Source organism: Patiria miniata, unplaced genomic scaffold, assembly GCF_015706575.1.
Source record: "Patiria miniata isolate m_02_andy unplaced genomic scaffold, ASM1570657v1 HiC_scaffold_7, whole genome shotgun sequence".
Taxonomy (NCBI): domain Eukaryota; kingdom Metazoa; phylum Echinodermata; class Asteroidea; order Valvatida; family Asterinidae; genus Patiria; species Patiria miniata.
The window spans coordinates 13992755-14007007 of NW_024037074.1; the positions used below are offsets into that span (position 1 = coordinate 13992755).

At 40.6% G+C, this 14253-nt stretch overlaps 1 protein-coding gene across 2 annotated transcripts in view; it reads left to right on the plus strand.

The window, feature by feature from the left end:
* The first annotated feature begins 10 nt into the window (after window positions 1–10).
* LOC119744609 (RING finger protein 17-like) overlaps window positions 11–14253 on the plus strand; it is a 48281-nt gene continuing 34038 nt past the window's right edge. The window contains exons 1-26 of one of the 2 annotated variants that reach the window (XM_038220640.1): window positions 11–232; window positions 1142–1364; window positions 1677–1738; window positions 1834–1987; window positions 2286–2421; window positions 3148–3228; window positions 3424–3524; window positions 3729–3844; window positions 4414–4621; window positions 4758–4891; window positions 5001–5120; window positions 5549–5716; window positions 5832–6216; window positions 6454–6538; window positions 6681–6752; window positions 6903–7050; window positions 7475–7593; window positions 7971–8133; window positions 8245–8360; window positions 8481–8601; window positions 8864–8975; window positions 9240–9524; window positions 9783–9936; window positions 12929–13138; window positions 13433–13572; window positions 13901–14226. In XM_038220640.1, coding sequence (XP_038076568.1) covers window positions 160–232; window positions 1142–1364; window positions 1677–1738; window positions 1834–1987; window positions 2286–2421; window positions 3148–3228; window positions 3424–3524; window positions 3729–3844; window positions 4414–4621; window positions 4758–4891; window positions 5001–5120; window positions 5549–5716; window positions 5832–6216; window positions 6454–6538; window positions 6681–6752; window positions 6903–7050; window positions 7475–7593; window positions 7971–8133; window positions 8245–8360; window positions 8481–8601; window positions 8864–8975; window positions 9240–9524; window positions 9783–9936; window positions 12929–13138; window positions 13433–13572; window positions 13901–14226 — 4012 coding nt within the window. In that variant the 5' untranslated portion in view covers window positions 11–159. The remainder of the gene's footprint in view (window positions 233–1141; window positions 1365–1676; window positions 1739–1833; window positions 1988–2285; window positions 2422–3147; window positions 3229–3423; window positions 3525–3728; window positions 3845–4413; window positions 4622–4757; window positions 4892–5000; window positions 5121–5548; window positions 5717–5831; window positions 6217–6453; window positions 6539–6680; window positions 6753–6902; window positions 7051–7474; window positions 7594–7970; window positions 8134–8244; window positions 8361–8480; window positions 8602–8863; window positions 8976–9239; window positions 9525–9782; window positions 9937–12928; window positions 13139–13432; window positions 13573–13900; window positions 14227–14253) is intronic. The other variant, XM_038220641.1, reaches the window with a different exon arrangement.

The following is a 14253-nucleotide window of genomic DNA, read 5'->3' on the forward strand; positions in this document are numbered from 1 at the left end:
GTCGCATGGTGGCGCTATTTCACTCTAACATGAAGCGAAACTTTGACATCGAAGACCCAGACCTCGTGCATGTCATATCGTGACGAAGATTTCTTCCTATGAGGCGAAGAAAAAAGTGAATAAAAGTGTGCGTTTATTCATCGAGCTTCATCTTGCACTATGCAAGAAGCCAAGGCAGGGGGTGGGACGTGCCCACACTGCTTTCGGAGCTTTAAAGGAGCTCAAGGGCCTGGTAAGCGAAGTCTCAATTTTTTGAAACCCCCACTCCCCAGGCCCCACCCCCCAAAATATCAGATTCACTTTTTTTCAGTTTCCCCCACCACATGCACAGCATGGCCACCAATTAAGGCTAGCAAAAGTAGCATGCTGCTGCACGTAATGGATTGAGAAAAGGTTTGGGATTTCTTTTTGGACTCCTCGTATTGGCAAATGATTGGCCCTAATTATTAGGCCTATATGCAGTGTATATGACCGTGAACCTGTCCTCGGTTGTTTTCTTACTTACCACGTTGACTAGTAATTCCAGACCAGCACAGCAGAGAAGATCAAATAGGCCTAGCCTAGGCCCTATTCTGCAATTAAATGTACGATCATGACAATTCGATTTAAAAGTAAAACGTTAAAAGAAACAACTCTTACCTTTTTGGGAGGAAAAAGTCTGCAGAACAAAATGAGTGGTTAAGCTGGGACTTGATCCATGTCATCGTGACAGACTATGACTACGAGTGGAACACACTAACGCCGGCACTGGGTCACACACATATTTGCTCAAGTTGGGAAGAAATCTAATATCTTATATCATGTATGTGGTGTCGGTCTATTTGTGTCGGTGCAATGAGGGCGCTGTACCTGTACGATGTGCCGGCTTAAGAACAGAAAAAAATGTGGGACTGGTTCACAGTAAAATAGGCCTATACACTTTGACACTCTGACACATGCACAATGTAAAAATGGCAATGTGACAAATCTAATGCCGGAAAAAACAAGAGTAATTTATGTTTTTAATATTTGACCAACCATACTCGTTGAGGTTGTACAATGTGGCCCTTGGATACTGTATTCTACCCTCAAGTTAATTGATACCTTTACAACTTGCCCTTTTCGGTAAACTGGTACCCATCTTAAATTTTATTCTTCACAGCTCATGAACGCTTTCTCCAGCCCCTCCTACTGCGTTGTGGTCACACATTCTGCCAGGGATGCATCAGTAAGCAGGTGAAAGTTCTCAAGACCAGCATAGCATGTCCAACCTGTCAGGTCTTAACCCCTATGCCGCTAGGGGAAGCTAGTATGAAGCAGTTACCAGCTAACTACTACTCGCTGGGACTGGCTACGTGGAGCACCAAGCAGGTCATGGATATGCTGTAAGTCCATGATGTATCTTTTGAAATGTTTGCAAATAAGACACTGTTTACCTCGCAAGACATTTGTGGGTTAACCTTCAAACTGGTAAACCTGCTGACTAGTAACCCTAACCCTCTAGGGTGTGTGACAAATCATGTTAAAATTGAAGGATTCAATCTGGTTAGCAGTGATTCCAGTTGAATTCAACAGGGAGTTAGGTTTATACACAGTAATATAGTGTGGATTATTTAGCACAAGGTTAAGCGAAACCAAGCCAATACCATTGCAATCAATTTGCTTTTAAGTATTTTCTAACCTTTCTTATATTTCAGGGACCAGAAAGTTGAGACCCAGCCCTCTTCTAAGCTCAAGTATGAAGGAGTGCAGTTGGAAGGTCAAATCTCTTTTACTGATTACCAAATTACTGTTTGAATTTGAATTTTTGATTTGACATCGATATTGACTTATATTGTTGATATTTTGTTTCAGGAGACAGGGAACTCTGCAGTAGTTGTCACCGTATCCTAGCCAGCAGTAAATGCCAACAGTGTGATAACATGTACTGTGAGACGTGCTTTATACGAGTGCACCGCGGATCACGTGCCCTCCAAACACACCCAGCTGTGCCCCTCAACATCTCCAAGTAAGTTGAAGGAGAGAAGTCCTTTAATATGACCTGTTCCTCCCTTGAAATCAACCTCTCTCATTTGGGGATAGGATGAGAACCAAGATGTTCCAAGAAGGAGGCGCTTAAAGTCGCTATCTGATATTATGTACTGAATGAAACTTCCAAATTCCAAGATATATATACTCTTGTATTTACACTAACAATTTATGCAGCTTTTTTTCTATCAGTTCAATTGCTTTCAATTCCATTTTTGATGTCAGAGGAATTGTAGGGGGAAATGTTTGAATTCATTTGGTGTGTTCATTTCCTGCAGGATCAGAAGAGGGTGCAAGGAGCATGAAGACAGAGAATTTGAATTCTTCTGTCAGGAGGATGAAGTGCCAATCTGTGCTCTGTGTGCTCTGATGGGAAATCACAAAGGCCATGATATCATACAACTCTCAGATCAGGTATGCGGCGTATTTCATTGGTTGATTCCTAGAGTGGAAAGACAGGTGGACATAATAAACCTTCATAGAAGCACATTGGTGTAGACATGATATGTTTACACAGGTTTATTGACTTCCCTCTTCCCATCTCCCACAGGTTTGTTCCTGTGTTGTTTACTCCCCCACCAGTTGAGCTATTTCCCCTAAATGGCTTGAAACCGATGATGTTGTCTCTCAATCTTGATAAAATTCAGGAAACTATCTTATGCTGAGAGGATCAGGATAGATATATATTTATCTTCAAGTAAAATTGAATCCTCTTTCTCGATTGGTCAGTCCATGGCAACAAACCGTTCTACCTTATCCCATGCAGCATGGCCCATAACCACACTCCACATAGTACGCTATTCTAGGATGCCCGCGCCATTCCTGCTGCATGCACGTGTAATAGGATAACCGCCGAAAAGTTTGTGTACAGCATGCGTACCAGTGTTCCATCTTTAGTGTGCGTCAAGTTAAATTTGCTTGAAGATAAGTTTGTTTTCCTACTCGCACTGGTGGAACACGGAAAATTGTAATGTGTCTGTGTCCCATATACCACTTCAGCCTCATGGCATGTCAGACGCAGACGCACTACATTATTCAGTGTTCCAATCTCGCTCGTGGGATAACTAATAATATACTCTGAAAGTCAGAAATCATAACTTCATATTAGAATTTAAAACAAATGTTTGTTTTGATGTACAGGATAAGGAGTCTTTTAAGGAACTGAAGCCAGCCTTTGAGATTGCCAAGAAAGTGCTCAAGCACCAGTATTATGCCATGCAGGTAAGCAACAAAAGGATGGTATTAATATGCCAAGGATGTCTCAACAATTTCTGACACACAGCTTGTTGGGGAGTGATTTCTTCATTTAAAATCACTTAACCTTACAAAGATAATGGTATTCCAGAATAAGAATGTATTGGAACTCATTTATTAAGTGTTTTAATTATTGCTGAATGTGGTTTTTTCTTTGATCAGGTGGCTAAGAACACAAAGCGAGACGTACGTAAGGAGTTATCTGATGTATCCGATGTCATCAAAGCTTCATTTGCTCGTCTCCATGCAGTCTTACAAATCAGGTACTCTCAGCAATCCACCGCTGTGCAACATTTCTTCAATTCAACTGATAGATTTTTCCCTTCTCAATTCCCAAACTTGCCATAAAGCTTTTATGACATAATGGTAGTAATACTTGAACTTGCATCGTAACTTTTACTCCAGAGTTTGTCCTGGACACACTTGCTTTTTATGTTAACTGTATGGAATGTTCTTTCATGTTTCAGAGAACATGCCTTAGTTGAGCAGGCGGTTGGTATTGCAGCTCAGCAGACTCAGTATCTGGATGCTATGCTGACCAGCGTAGATGGAAACATTAGCATCTTAGAGTCAGCCATGATAGGTAAAATGACTTCCATTCAGAAATCTAGTTTTATAACGGTATAATGTTAAAGTGAATTCATAAATACCTCAGACTGGTTACCCATTCCTATTGGTCAAGAGCCCGTCATGTGGGTGGTTTTAAACCGCTGATAAAACATTGGCTGGTTTTAAACACAATTGGCCAGAGGGGTGTATCACAAAACATGAAGTAAATTGTTGGACACAATAATTGTGAATTTTTGTCTTGTTTTGACTTTTTGACCAGCTTGGGCCATTGTCAGGATCATCCCCCTAACCGGTTTTAAACATACGGCCATACATTGTTTGAAAGCGGCCAAGCACATGTTTATGCCCTTATTTGTTATTGACCCTAACCCTCCAAAATCCTCAAAAATTCATAGCAAGGTTTTGACAATTTAGCAGGATTGAGGATGGCACATACCAGTTGCTATTATGTTTCTTGGAGTTTATTTAAAAACAATTGGAACCACATTCAGGATTCAGTGATTGGTTGTAAACAAAGAACAAAGAACGACTTGAAATTGTAATTGAATGGTAAGTAGGTTTTTTAAAACTGCCTTTCCACAGATGCGATGAGTAGCCTGGATGATGGAGCTACAATTCCACCCAACATCACCAAGCTTGTACACACCCTGAGGTCATCGCAAGCTCTACCAAGCCACGTAGTGATTCCTAAAACAGAGCGACCACAGCCACTGAGTTCCTTCACTTACAGCAGCGATGCAGTCAGTAGCTTGATGATGTTTGGAGCAGTCAAGATCTGCAAGGACCCAAGGTCAGAGAGGATTTTAAAAAAATTATTGATGAAGATCTTGCTTGAATCCCTCTGCACATCTATTAGAAATGACCATACAACCTGACCACAGATGATGCATTCATGGCCAACAATGTTACATTTTGTCCTCTGACAGATTGGAACTGAAGACAGATTCTGATCTTCCTGAGAACTGGGAAGCACCAGAGATCAGCGAAGACGTCTTGAACAACTCAGCCATCCATAACTACAAGAAGAAGAAGGAACAAAACAAAGCAGCGTCCCCTAGAAGTAAGTCGTGTTTCTTTGAGATTGAGTAATACATGAATGGAACAAAACATTGTGATGATGAAATCAAATGTCAATGATCTTATTATTCTTTTCACTGTTTCGTTGTCAGTAGTGGGGAAAGCTGTCAATGCTGCTGTACAATCAAGACTGGCTGAGACCAACCAACAAAGCGCAACAAGCAAAGGCAACAGTAAACTCGTCAGAAGTTCTGTGGCTGCAAGAAACACAAGTAAACAGTTATTTTATACATCAAATCGTATATCATGCCAACATTTAGCCAATTCAGCCACATAGTTTGGTGTCTAGGGTTTTTAACTGAAGGTTGTTTAAAAAGTTTACTAAGGCCTATTAAAAAAAAAATGTGCCTTCCGTATGTGATGTGCACTTTTCACATTTGTGTGCAATTTATGGTTTTTAATATTCATATATTTTATGGTAATATGAATTTCCGTATTCATGAGAAAAATGGTGGTCATCTTACGGAAAAAAATGTTGTCACAACTGTTTGAATACAGAATTGTTTTTGTCTTTTGCCTGAACAATTTTGATTTGGATACAAATATCCCATTATTTTTCTACAATGAGAGGCATAGATGTTCCACACAATATTTGTAGCGTGAAACACCTTTTGAATATACAGACTTTTCCCCCTTTTAGATGTCTTCGGCCGAGAGTTGGTACGAGTGACCCATATTCGCAATCCATGCTGTTTCTATATTCAGCGAGAATCGGACCAATCGCAACTCAGCAGCATGATGGTTCGAATCAACAAAGATTGCAAGTCCACCAAACAGTCAAACAGATTGCCTGAGGATCTGAGCATTGGTAAGGAAGTTTGTCACATTGAGGGTTCGAACCTAGAACACATTTTGCACATTGTTAATTCTCAAACATATGCATCAATTTGGTTTTGAATTTACAATTACAATTTTCTCCTCAGATACTCTGTGCTGCTGTTTGTATGACGCTGATAAGACGTGGTACCGGGTTCGAATCAAATCAGTTACTTACCCCGATCCTGAGGTCACACTACCCTTTCCTACTCCGCCCATGAGCCCCAAACAAACCCCCGAAGAATCCTCGGAAGATACAGCCCAAGGAAACGAGGAGGTTGGTGAGAATCAGAGTGAGGTCAAATCAGAGGTGGATTCCGAGGCTGGATCAGAGACTAATTCTGAGATCAGTCAAGATGTCTTGTTTGAGACCAAGCCTACAGTGAAACCGGATGGTAAACCAGACGTCAAGCCCAAGACGAAACCCAACGAACCTAGAGTGGATGTCCTGTATGTGGATTATGGAAACAGTGAAACAGTGCCACTCTCCAAGTGAGTTTTGTGTTGACTGATCATCAGCTTTCAAGTTTAGATACTGTCATGTTTGATTGAGTAATTAAACTTGCTTGACTAATGAGATTTGTCAAGTGGCTTTGCAGTCTGCATGGAAAATATTACCTGGACCTGAGGGAGCAAAAGGGTTAATCCAATACAAGGGAGGTTTTTCTGTATTGAAAACAATATTTGCACATGCTCATAATTTATTTAAAATTTGTTGGTTTGTACCAGACTGTGCAGAATTAAGCAGAAACATGGAAACTTACCTGACTTGGCAGTCTGCTGTTCATTAACTGACATTGTGCCGACTCGGAAGGTAAGAAAACCATCAACCATCTTCTCAATGTGGTCTGTTTCTTGGAGTTTGTTACTTTAAAAGTTACAGTATTTTGTGAATCAGATTTTTGCCGTTAAAATAGTTGGATTTAAAAATGAAATCTTTGAATTTGTTTATTTAGTCTGGTCGCTGGTCGTTGGAAGCAGTGCATTCCTTTGCCAAGATGGTTGGGGACAAGCCCGTCTACATGAGTGTGAGTAACGCCAATTCCTTCTGTCTTCCTGATAGTCGAGATTGCCGTATGATGTGATGTTGAGATTTGTACATGATTTTGCAATTACTCAGTGATATTGATTGACTTTTTCCATGACTGTTACTGCTGCATCTTTCATTGGTGTTGCAGGTCCTTGGCCATTCAGGAGCAACTCTCTATGTTGATCTTCACAAACCGCCTCTCTTAGAGGTTGAGAATGACATGCCGATATCCCTCCGAGATGCTTTGGTCTTCTTGGAGCTTGCCTGCTTCGTATCGCCAGACTCAGTCCCAGAGGGTAAGACTTAGCCAGGTGTGAATTACTTGGCTGTGGCTTACCGTGACACATGTGGCTATGAGAGCGGCAGTGTGTGTCACTGTCAGCAGTAGCTAAGTGATTCGGATGCAGCCTTTGAGTGACCCTGAAATTAGTTATTCATCAATGCATATTTTGTATACATTGTTGGATGCAGTGATGGATTGGAGTAACTGATCGTTCACAAACTTTGTGCACATGATACTTAACTTTTTTCTATCGAAGACACATCACCTTGTGGTGCCACTGACAAAAATTCATGACTTTGAACCATACGAAGTGATTCACCCTTGTTGACTGTTTTAAAAATGCAGTTCACTATTCACAGTGGTTGGACTATATGCTGAAACATGATGAGGGCACTATTGTTGTCATGACGATGATGTTTTCTTTTTTGTGAATCTAGCAACCCCCTCTAGAGGGCCTCCTCTCAAGTTCATCTCAGCCGATCTTCCAGTTCAAGGCGAGGAGATTCTAGTCACTGTCAGTCATTTCCAGGATCCTCAATGTTTCTGTGTTCAGGAGGTAATATAAAAGTCCTTAAGAATTCCTGAGTTTTGTGAGATTTTTTTAGTAAGGGAAAAATATTATATTGACGAGTGGGACTAAAAAAAACGTTACAAATCTGTGATCTCCAGAGCTCCATACCAGTGCCTCGCTTTCTCAGTTGTCAAGCTGTGTTGTAAATTATCCATCGTTTTCTCATTACCAGTTGTAAGGCAGTCAAGTACTTTCATAGTTGGTCCTCGTCTGATTTTGAGGCAAAACCGGTGAAATAAAGAGTAGAAATGAATAATGGAAAAAAACTCTTGTGTTTTGACTTGTCAGTTCGTGCACAATTCAATTTATAAATTTGTGAATCTTGTATAATGCTGCTCTTGTTCTGATATTTCTCTACTCAGATTGGTGCAGATTGCGAGTACCTCCTGAAGATGATGAAGGATCTTCAAGAAGCTTACAACAAGAATCTGGATGATCGATGGAACATCCTCTGCCCTAAGAAGGGAGCTATCTGTGTGGCTCACTTCACTGAGGATAGACAGTGGTCTAGAGCAGAGATTGTTGGTGAGTTGCCTTCGTTAAAACTCAGGAGCAAAGTGATCGTGTACATGCTGCTCGTTGGGTGAGTCTAGAAAATGTTGATATATTTTCATCATTCCCGTTTTGATTCTTTAGATTTGCCAGGAAATCAGGAAGTAGATGTCTTGTATGTCGACTACGGCAACTATGAGAGAATTCACGTCTCTAATCTCCGCAAGATATCCAAGAAATTCCTGAAACTGTGCGTGCAGGTAGGGTTCCTTCCTTTGTCCATCTGGTTTGAGAATTGTTGTAAACAAGGTCAATCTTCTACCCCTATGTATCCTAATATTTCATTTATTTGACTGTCAAGTTGGTTGTTTTGGATTTAGGCCTTACCCTGCTCTCTGGTTGACATCGGACCTAAGGACCCTGAGAAAGGATGGACGGCCAAAGAAAATGAAGGATTTGGTAACATCGTCCTGACTAAGGCTCTGAGAGCAACTGTCAAAGGTAAGGAATAACAAATGTATAATGAATAGACAAATTTGCCTTAAGACATTATTACCAGAATTTGCTTGTGGCCTGGTACCCTGTTCCTTCTGGCCGATGGATGTGAAAAACAGGTTCAGAACCAGACTGCTGTATTTATTTAAGGCAGTGAACACAAATTTGTAACAGCAGGAAAATATGACATAACCTGCTTATAATTCACCAATCAAATTACAAAGTTTGGGAGATTATGGAGGTTTTTGCTTTTGCTTTTTGTCTTCAGGTATCGAGAGTGGGAGATTGTCCATCATTTTGGTTGAAGACCGGCAGGATCGGGAGATCAACATTAACGCATTGATGGTGCAGAAGGGATTTGCTCAGAGCACAGGACCTGGGTAGGAATGTTAACAATTAAACTGTGTGTTTTATTCATTTGTTTCTTTGTTGTTTATTTTTTTTCATGAAGTGAAGTTATCATCAGCCTTGCTGAACTGTGGTGTCTTTTGCAAGTTTGCTTTCCGTCCGGCAAAGTTGTGTCATGTCAGTTAAGTTGATTGGCCGATTGCTTTAATAGTTTCAAGCATCTGTCCTTTGATAATTCCATCTTCTTGTGAGTGTATTGTTTTCTTGACTTCAATGTATTGTTCTCATTCGTTCAGGTCTGTCAGTGCAGCGATCATCTTTGACATTCCTCACAGTGACTTCTCTGATGACGAAACCGTGAAAAACGAAGAAACTCCATCATCAGATTCAGGCACAGAAACCCAAACCAGCGCCCCCAAGACAAACGGAGCATCACAACCCTACAGCATCACTTCACCTGCAAGGCCACAGTTGACTCCCAAGCTGAGCTCTCAGTACACGTCGGTTCATGTCAGTCACGTAGAGTCACCGGCTTGTTTCTATATTCAACTCTCAACGGCTGGAAAAGATGGCTTAGATAGGTAAGTGTAAGTGTAAGTGAAAGAAATGAAAATGGGAAGAACAAATTAAAGAGTGCAAGAAGGGGGTTAGGAAGGGTCTAGGAAAGGGTGCTGAAACGGATTTTAGAAAGGTAAGTAGTGTGTGTGTGTTAACGTAAAAATATGCCAGTTCGAATGTGGTAACATGCTTATTACATTCTACTTGTGATCTATTCTGTGGGAAATTGACGATAACTTTGGTGAGCAGAAACTCTCTATTCACACTTGTCATTCTTGCAGCTTGCTTGAAACCATGACTCTAACCCACCAGCAGTTAGAATCAGCTGAAGACATCGTATGGCAGGAAGGAGATATGTGCGCTGCATTGCTAGTCAGGGAAGGAGCATGGTGTAGAGGACGTATCAAGACAGTGCTGCCCGATGAGAATGCTGTGGTGAGTAGCACGAATATGGATGTGCATTTTGGGGAAACTGAGAAGTAAATTCACTTTATTGAAACAAATTGTCGATTTTATTACTTTTAACTCCAATTTACAGATTGTGAAAACAAAACATGGCGTGTATGCAGTCAACACTGCATTACAGGAATGATAAGGCTAACCCCCCCCCCCAAAAAAAAAACCCACCAAAAACACCAACTCGGTCCAGTCCAGCCAATCTGGCTGCAGGTTAGCCTTCCACCATGACTTGCCAATCCAATGCTCCTTTCTTTCTTCTGTTAACCATATGCATCCTTTGCTGTCTCAAATTGTGTAAATTGAAGTGGCAAAATTTAATGAAAGAGGGTCTGTGACAATGCATGAAGCATTGACTTCAAATGCTAATATGGCTGTTCAGAGAGTCAATTCATAAAATTTATAGCAATCGGTGTAAATTTCAAATGCTAATATGGCTGTTCAGAGAGTCAATTCATGAAATTGGTAGCAATTGGTGTAAATTTCAATTCAGCATAGAGCCTTTGGACAAGTGGTAGTGGTGCCTATTATTACCCAGTTGATAACACACCAAAAGAAGTGAGCCCTCTAGGGAATCATATGAGCCAGGGTTGAAAGGGTTGAGGTAGTGTAGCCTCTTGCCGTTATGCACCAATTTGCAGTGTGGACTAAAGGAAGTGAGCCCTCTGGGGATGCTATTAAGCCAGGCCTGGATGTTGAAAGCAGGGCATGTATGATGTTGTGTCGCAGTTCTATTAAAGTAGAAGGGCTTTAACTCCATCAGGGTTAGATTTGGGTGAAAATCCCTCCAGAGTTTTCATTTTCTTTTCTTTATTTAATTAATAGCTTACGGTTATTTGCTTGGGGTAGCTGTGGCTAAGATTATACTCGTGTTTGAAGAACAGAATCTCTGATTGTTTTTTGTTTTTTTGAGGGAGGGGGTAAATTTGAGTTAAATCTGGATGTTAGTCTCTTTTTTCAATGTTGATAATGTTCTGAACAAATTTTAATGTGAATAGTTTGGAGTACAAAGTCAACAGGTATGTGTTTAAGAGTTTTCAGAAGGATTTAGCATTCTTACAAGGATGGAGGAAAGTACGGGAAGTCATTTTGCAGAGAATTCTGTGTTGGTCCTTGGGGAAATCATGGTTAGCCTAGTTAGAGAGAAATGGGACTTATGAAGAAAAAGGAGGATCTGATAGTGAGAGGATCGGAAGAGCTTGAGGGTGTTGCAGGAGCAGGAAGTATGGTCGACAATGATTTCCCAAAATTATGACCGGAGTGCGCACTTCCATCTGATTGTCTTCCTGTAATGTGGATCCTTTAGCTGATAGGTCTAGCGTTAGTGTAAGGCACTCCTCATGAAAGAGAAATGTAAACAATAATGGATGCTTTTTTATCAAAATGGCAGTAGTTTCAAATTTCATGAGTGTTTCTCTTTTTGGAAGTCTGAAAGAAGAATTTTTTGCACAAACACACCAAAGTGGTAGCTGTAATGCAACCTAAGATTCTATTTGTATTTTCAAACGGGTTAGGCTGAACTGCTAAAGGAGCACTGTTACTGTTTTGGTGAGATTGCGATCTGGCAAACATGTTGCCTTTCCAACGTGCTTTCTATGGAACTCAAACGCCAACGTATCAAGTTTGATACAGCGCCAACAGTTTAACAATTGGTCCGCGCTACCGCTTTGTGGTGGATGCAAATGCGCAGAGAACGTGATACCGGTAATCGAGCGCATGCGACCATATTACTTTCATTGACACTTTCTTCGTTTAAGACCCGGGCAAACAGGCATTATATGGATGTGGGATGGGCTTTGTGCTAGTGAAAGTTGACAAAAAGTGTGGAAAATTGGATTGGGACAAAACTGTTAAGCTATGAGATGCAAGAGTGAAAGCACGCTGTATGACGCTTTTTATCTTACAAAACTCTCGCTGTATCATATTTGATTCACTTTCTGATTTATATACGGTATATATGTTAATAAGATTCCTGCCCCTAAGTAACGTGCCATCTTGTTGAGATAGAGTGGTCAAAATGTTCTGTGATCAGTAGTCTTCATTCTCATTCATTTAGACCATTATCAAAATTCGCTATGAATTAACTCCATCCATTCTTTTGAAGTATGTGACATTTTTTGAAAGTATTGTTTGGAAAATGTAAGTATTTAGGGAGAAATGGTAGGATTGCATGGTGACTTCAGTGAAATCAACCCTCTTATTATATGTATCCCAAGGTTTTAATTGTCACATCGTAATGTGACATTTCGGCTCACTTCTTATTCCAAATTCAAGATATCCCACCAGAAATCCAAGATGGTACGTTCAGTTTCTCAAAGTAGTACTTATCCCTAGAAAGTGAGCATATGACTTGAGAGATAAGAACTTTTTTTCACAAGGTATGTGATGTGCTGAAAATCAATAATGATCCAGCACTCATAGTTAGTACGGTTGCTTCTAAGTTCCGGTGAGCTACATTGTATTTGACAAGATCTAGGAGATAGTTCCTAATAAATTGGCTCAGCCGGGCGTAGATGATGAGACTTTATATTGACACTGCGGTGTCTGGTAGGGAATGTTGTTTACTTGTAATGATCGGGATCTATGGAAGATTACTTAATGTGCTTGTTTGGGGGGATTGCGAAGTAGCTAGAAAATTGGGTGCAATAAAGTGTGCCTAGATTGCAGGTCTTGCCGATAGCTACGTACCATCCCTGCGGGAATTTCAATTGTACCTTTGAAAAATCATTGATTCTGTCTGGAATGTAATGCTGTCACTTTCCAAATAAGAAAGAATGAATTTTTAAATTGGGTTTCTTTAATACTTATCACTGTTATTAATAACCTGAAAACCATGATTGTAGAATATGCACAATTAGTACAAAGAAATCAATACATACACTTGTACAGTTGAAAACTAGATTACAATTTCCTTAAATTATTCAGTGTATTTCCTTGAATTCACCAGACGTCTTGTTCCTTCTCTTTCTAGATCCTCTTCACCGACTATGGCAACACTGAAGTGGTATCCTTCACTAACATCCGGCCACTCTCGACTAAGTTTCAGAAGGACCCACCCTTTGCAATTCAGTGTCACTTGGCCGATGTAATGCCAGGAGGAGACAAACAGAAATGGACTAGGACGGCCTGCGAGTTCCTGGCGGCTACGTTGTCTGACTTGGAATGTGTCATAGTCAAGAAGGTTGGTAGACTGGTGCCCTGACTCTCATTGGTATGAGGACAGGCAGTGGATAGAGTCTGGGTGCCATTATTTTATGAAACATGCCCATCTTTGAAAAAGATCCTGCGGTGGTCCAAGCATCAGGCTTTCAAATTTTTGTGATTTGCATATTTCAGGTCCATCCAGTCAGTAAACAAGGGTTTGAGTAGGTTAACTCAAATTTTCCAAGGGGTTTTAAACACTTGTCAGTCTTCATCCTCTTTATCTTTTTATTTTGGCTCGATAATTCAGTTTGGTTTATTTGTCATTTTCCAGGGTGACCTGCAGAATGGATCTCTGCCCATTGATCTACTCTATGAACGCTCCATACAGGAGAAACTAGAACAACAGACAACAGAGGATTTTGGAAGCATTGCCCAGTTGCTCATTCTTAAAGGATTAGCGCTGCCAGTCAGGTAGGAGTTTATAGCGCTCCTGTTCTCAAGTCACAGGTTTTATCAAATTATGTGATTTCATCCCAGTTAACTTGCCATCAATACAATACAAAACAAAACAAAAAGTAAAAAATTTCTTATTAAGCTCCCAATTGAACAGACTTTGTCCTTACAGTACCATCTGAGTCATTGTTCATTCTTGTGGCATGAAATAAAAGTGATTTAGAATCATTAATGAAACAAATTTGACATTATTTAGTCAAAAATTTGTGAAATGTGCATAATTTTGCAACAAAAATGTGAAAGTATTGCAATTATTGGGGTTTTCTGGATTCTTTCTTTACTGTAGACGAGGTCTTACAAAGGCCACAGCCAAACCGCCAGTGCCCCATCAGCTTCCTGCAAACGTTTCTTCATCTCATCCACCAGCATCTGACTCACCACTCAGTACTCCAACCACAAAGTCTCACGATAAACCTTCCCAGCATGCATCTGGCTCACCGCAAGGACTCAGCGCTCAGTTGAGGGTGTCTCAGTTTGACTCGGCTGAGGATGAGGCAGGAGATGAGTTTCCTCGGTATCTTCTGCCACCATTACCAACCAGCGGGAGAATGGATCTGGTGATTACATTTGTCAGTCCTGATGGCCTTATCTCAGGATTGGCGGCGGGGGAAGGTCAGTTTGCACTTTGAGCTAATAATA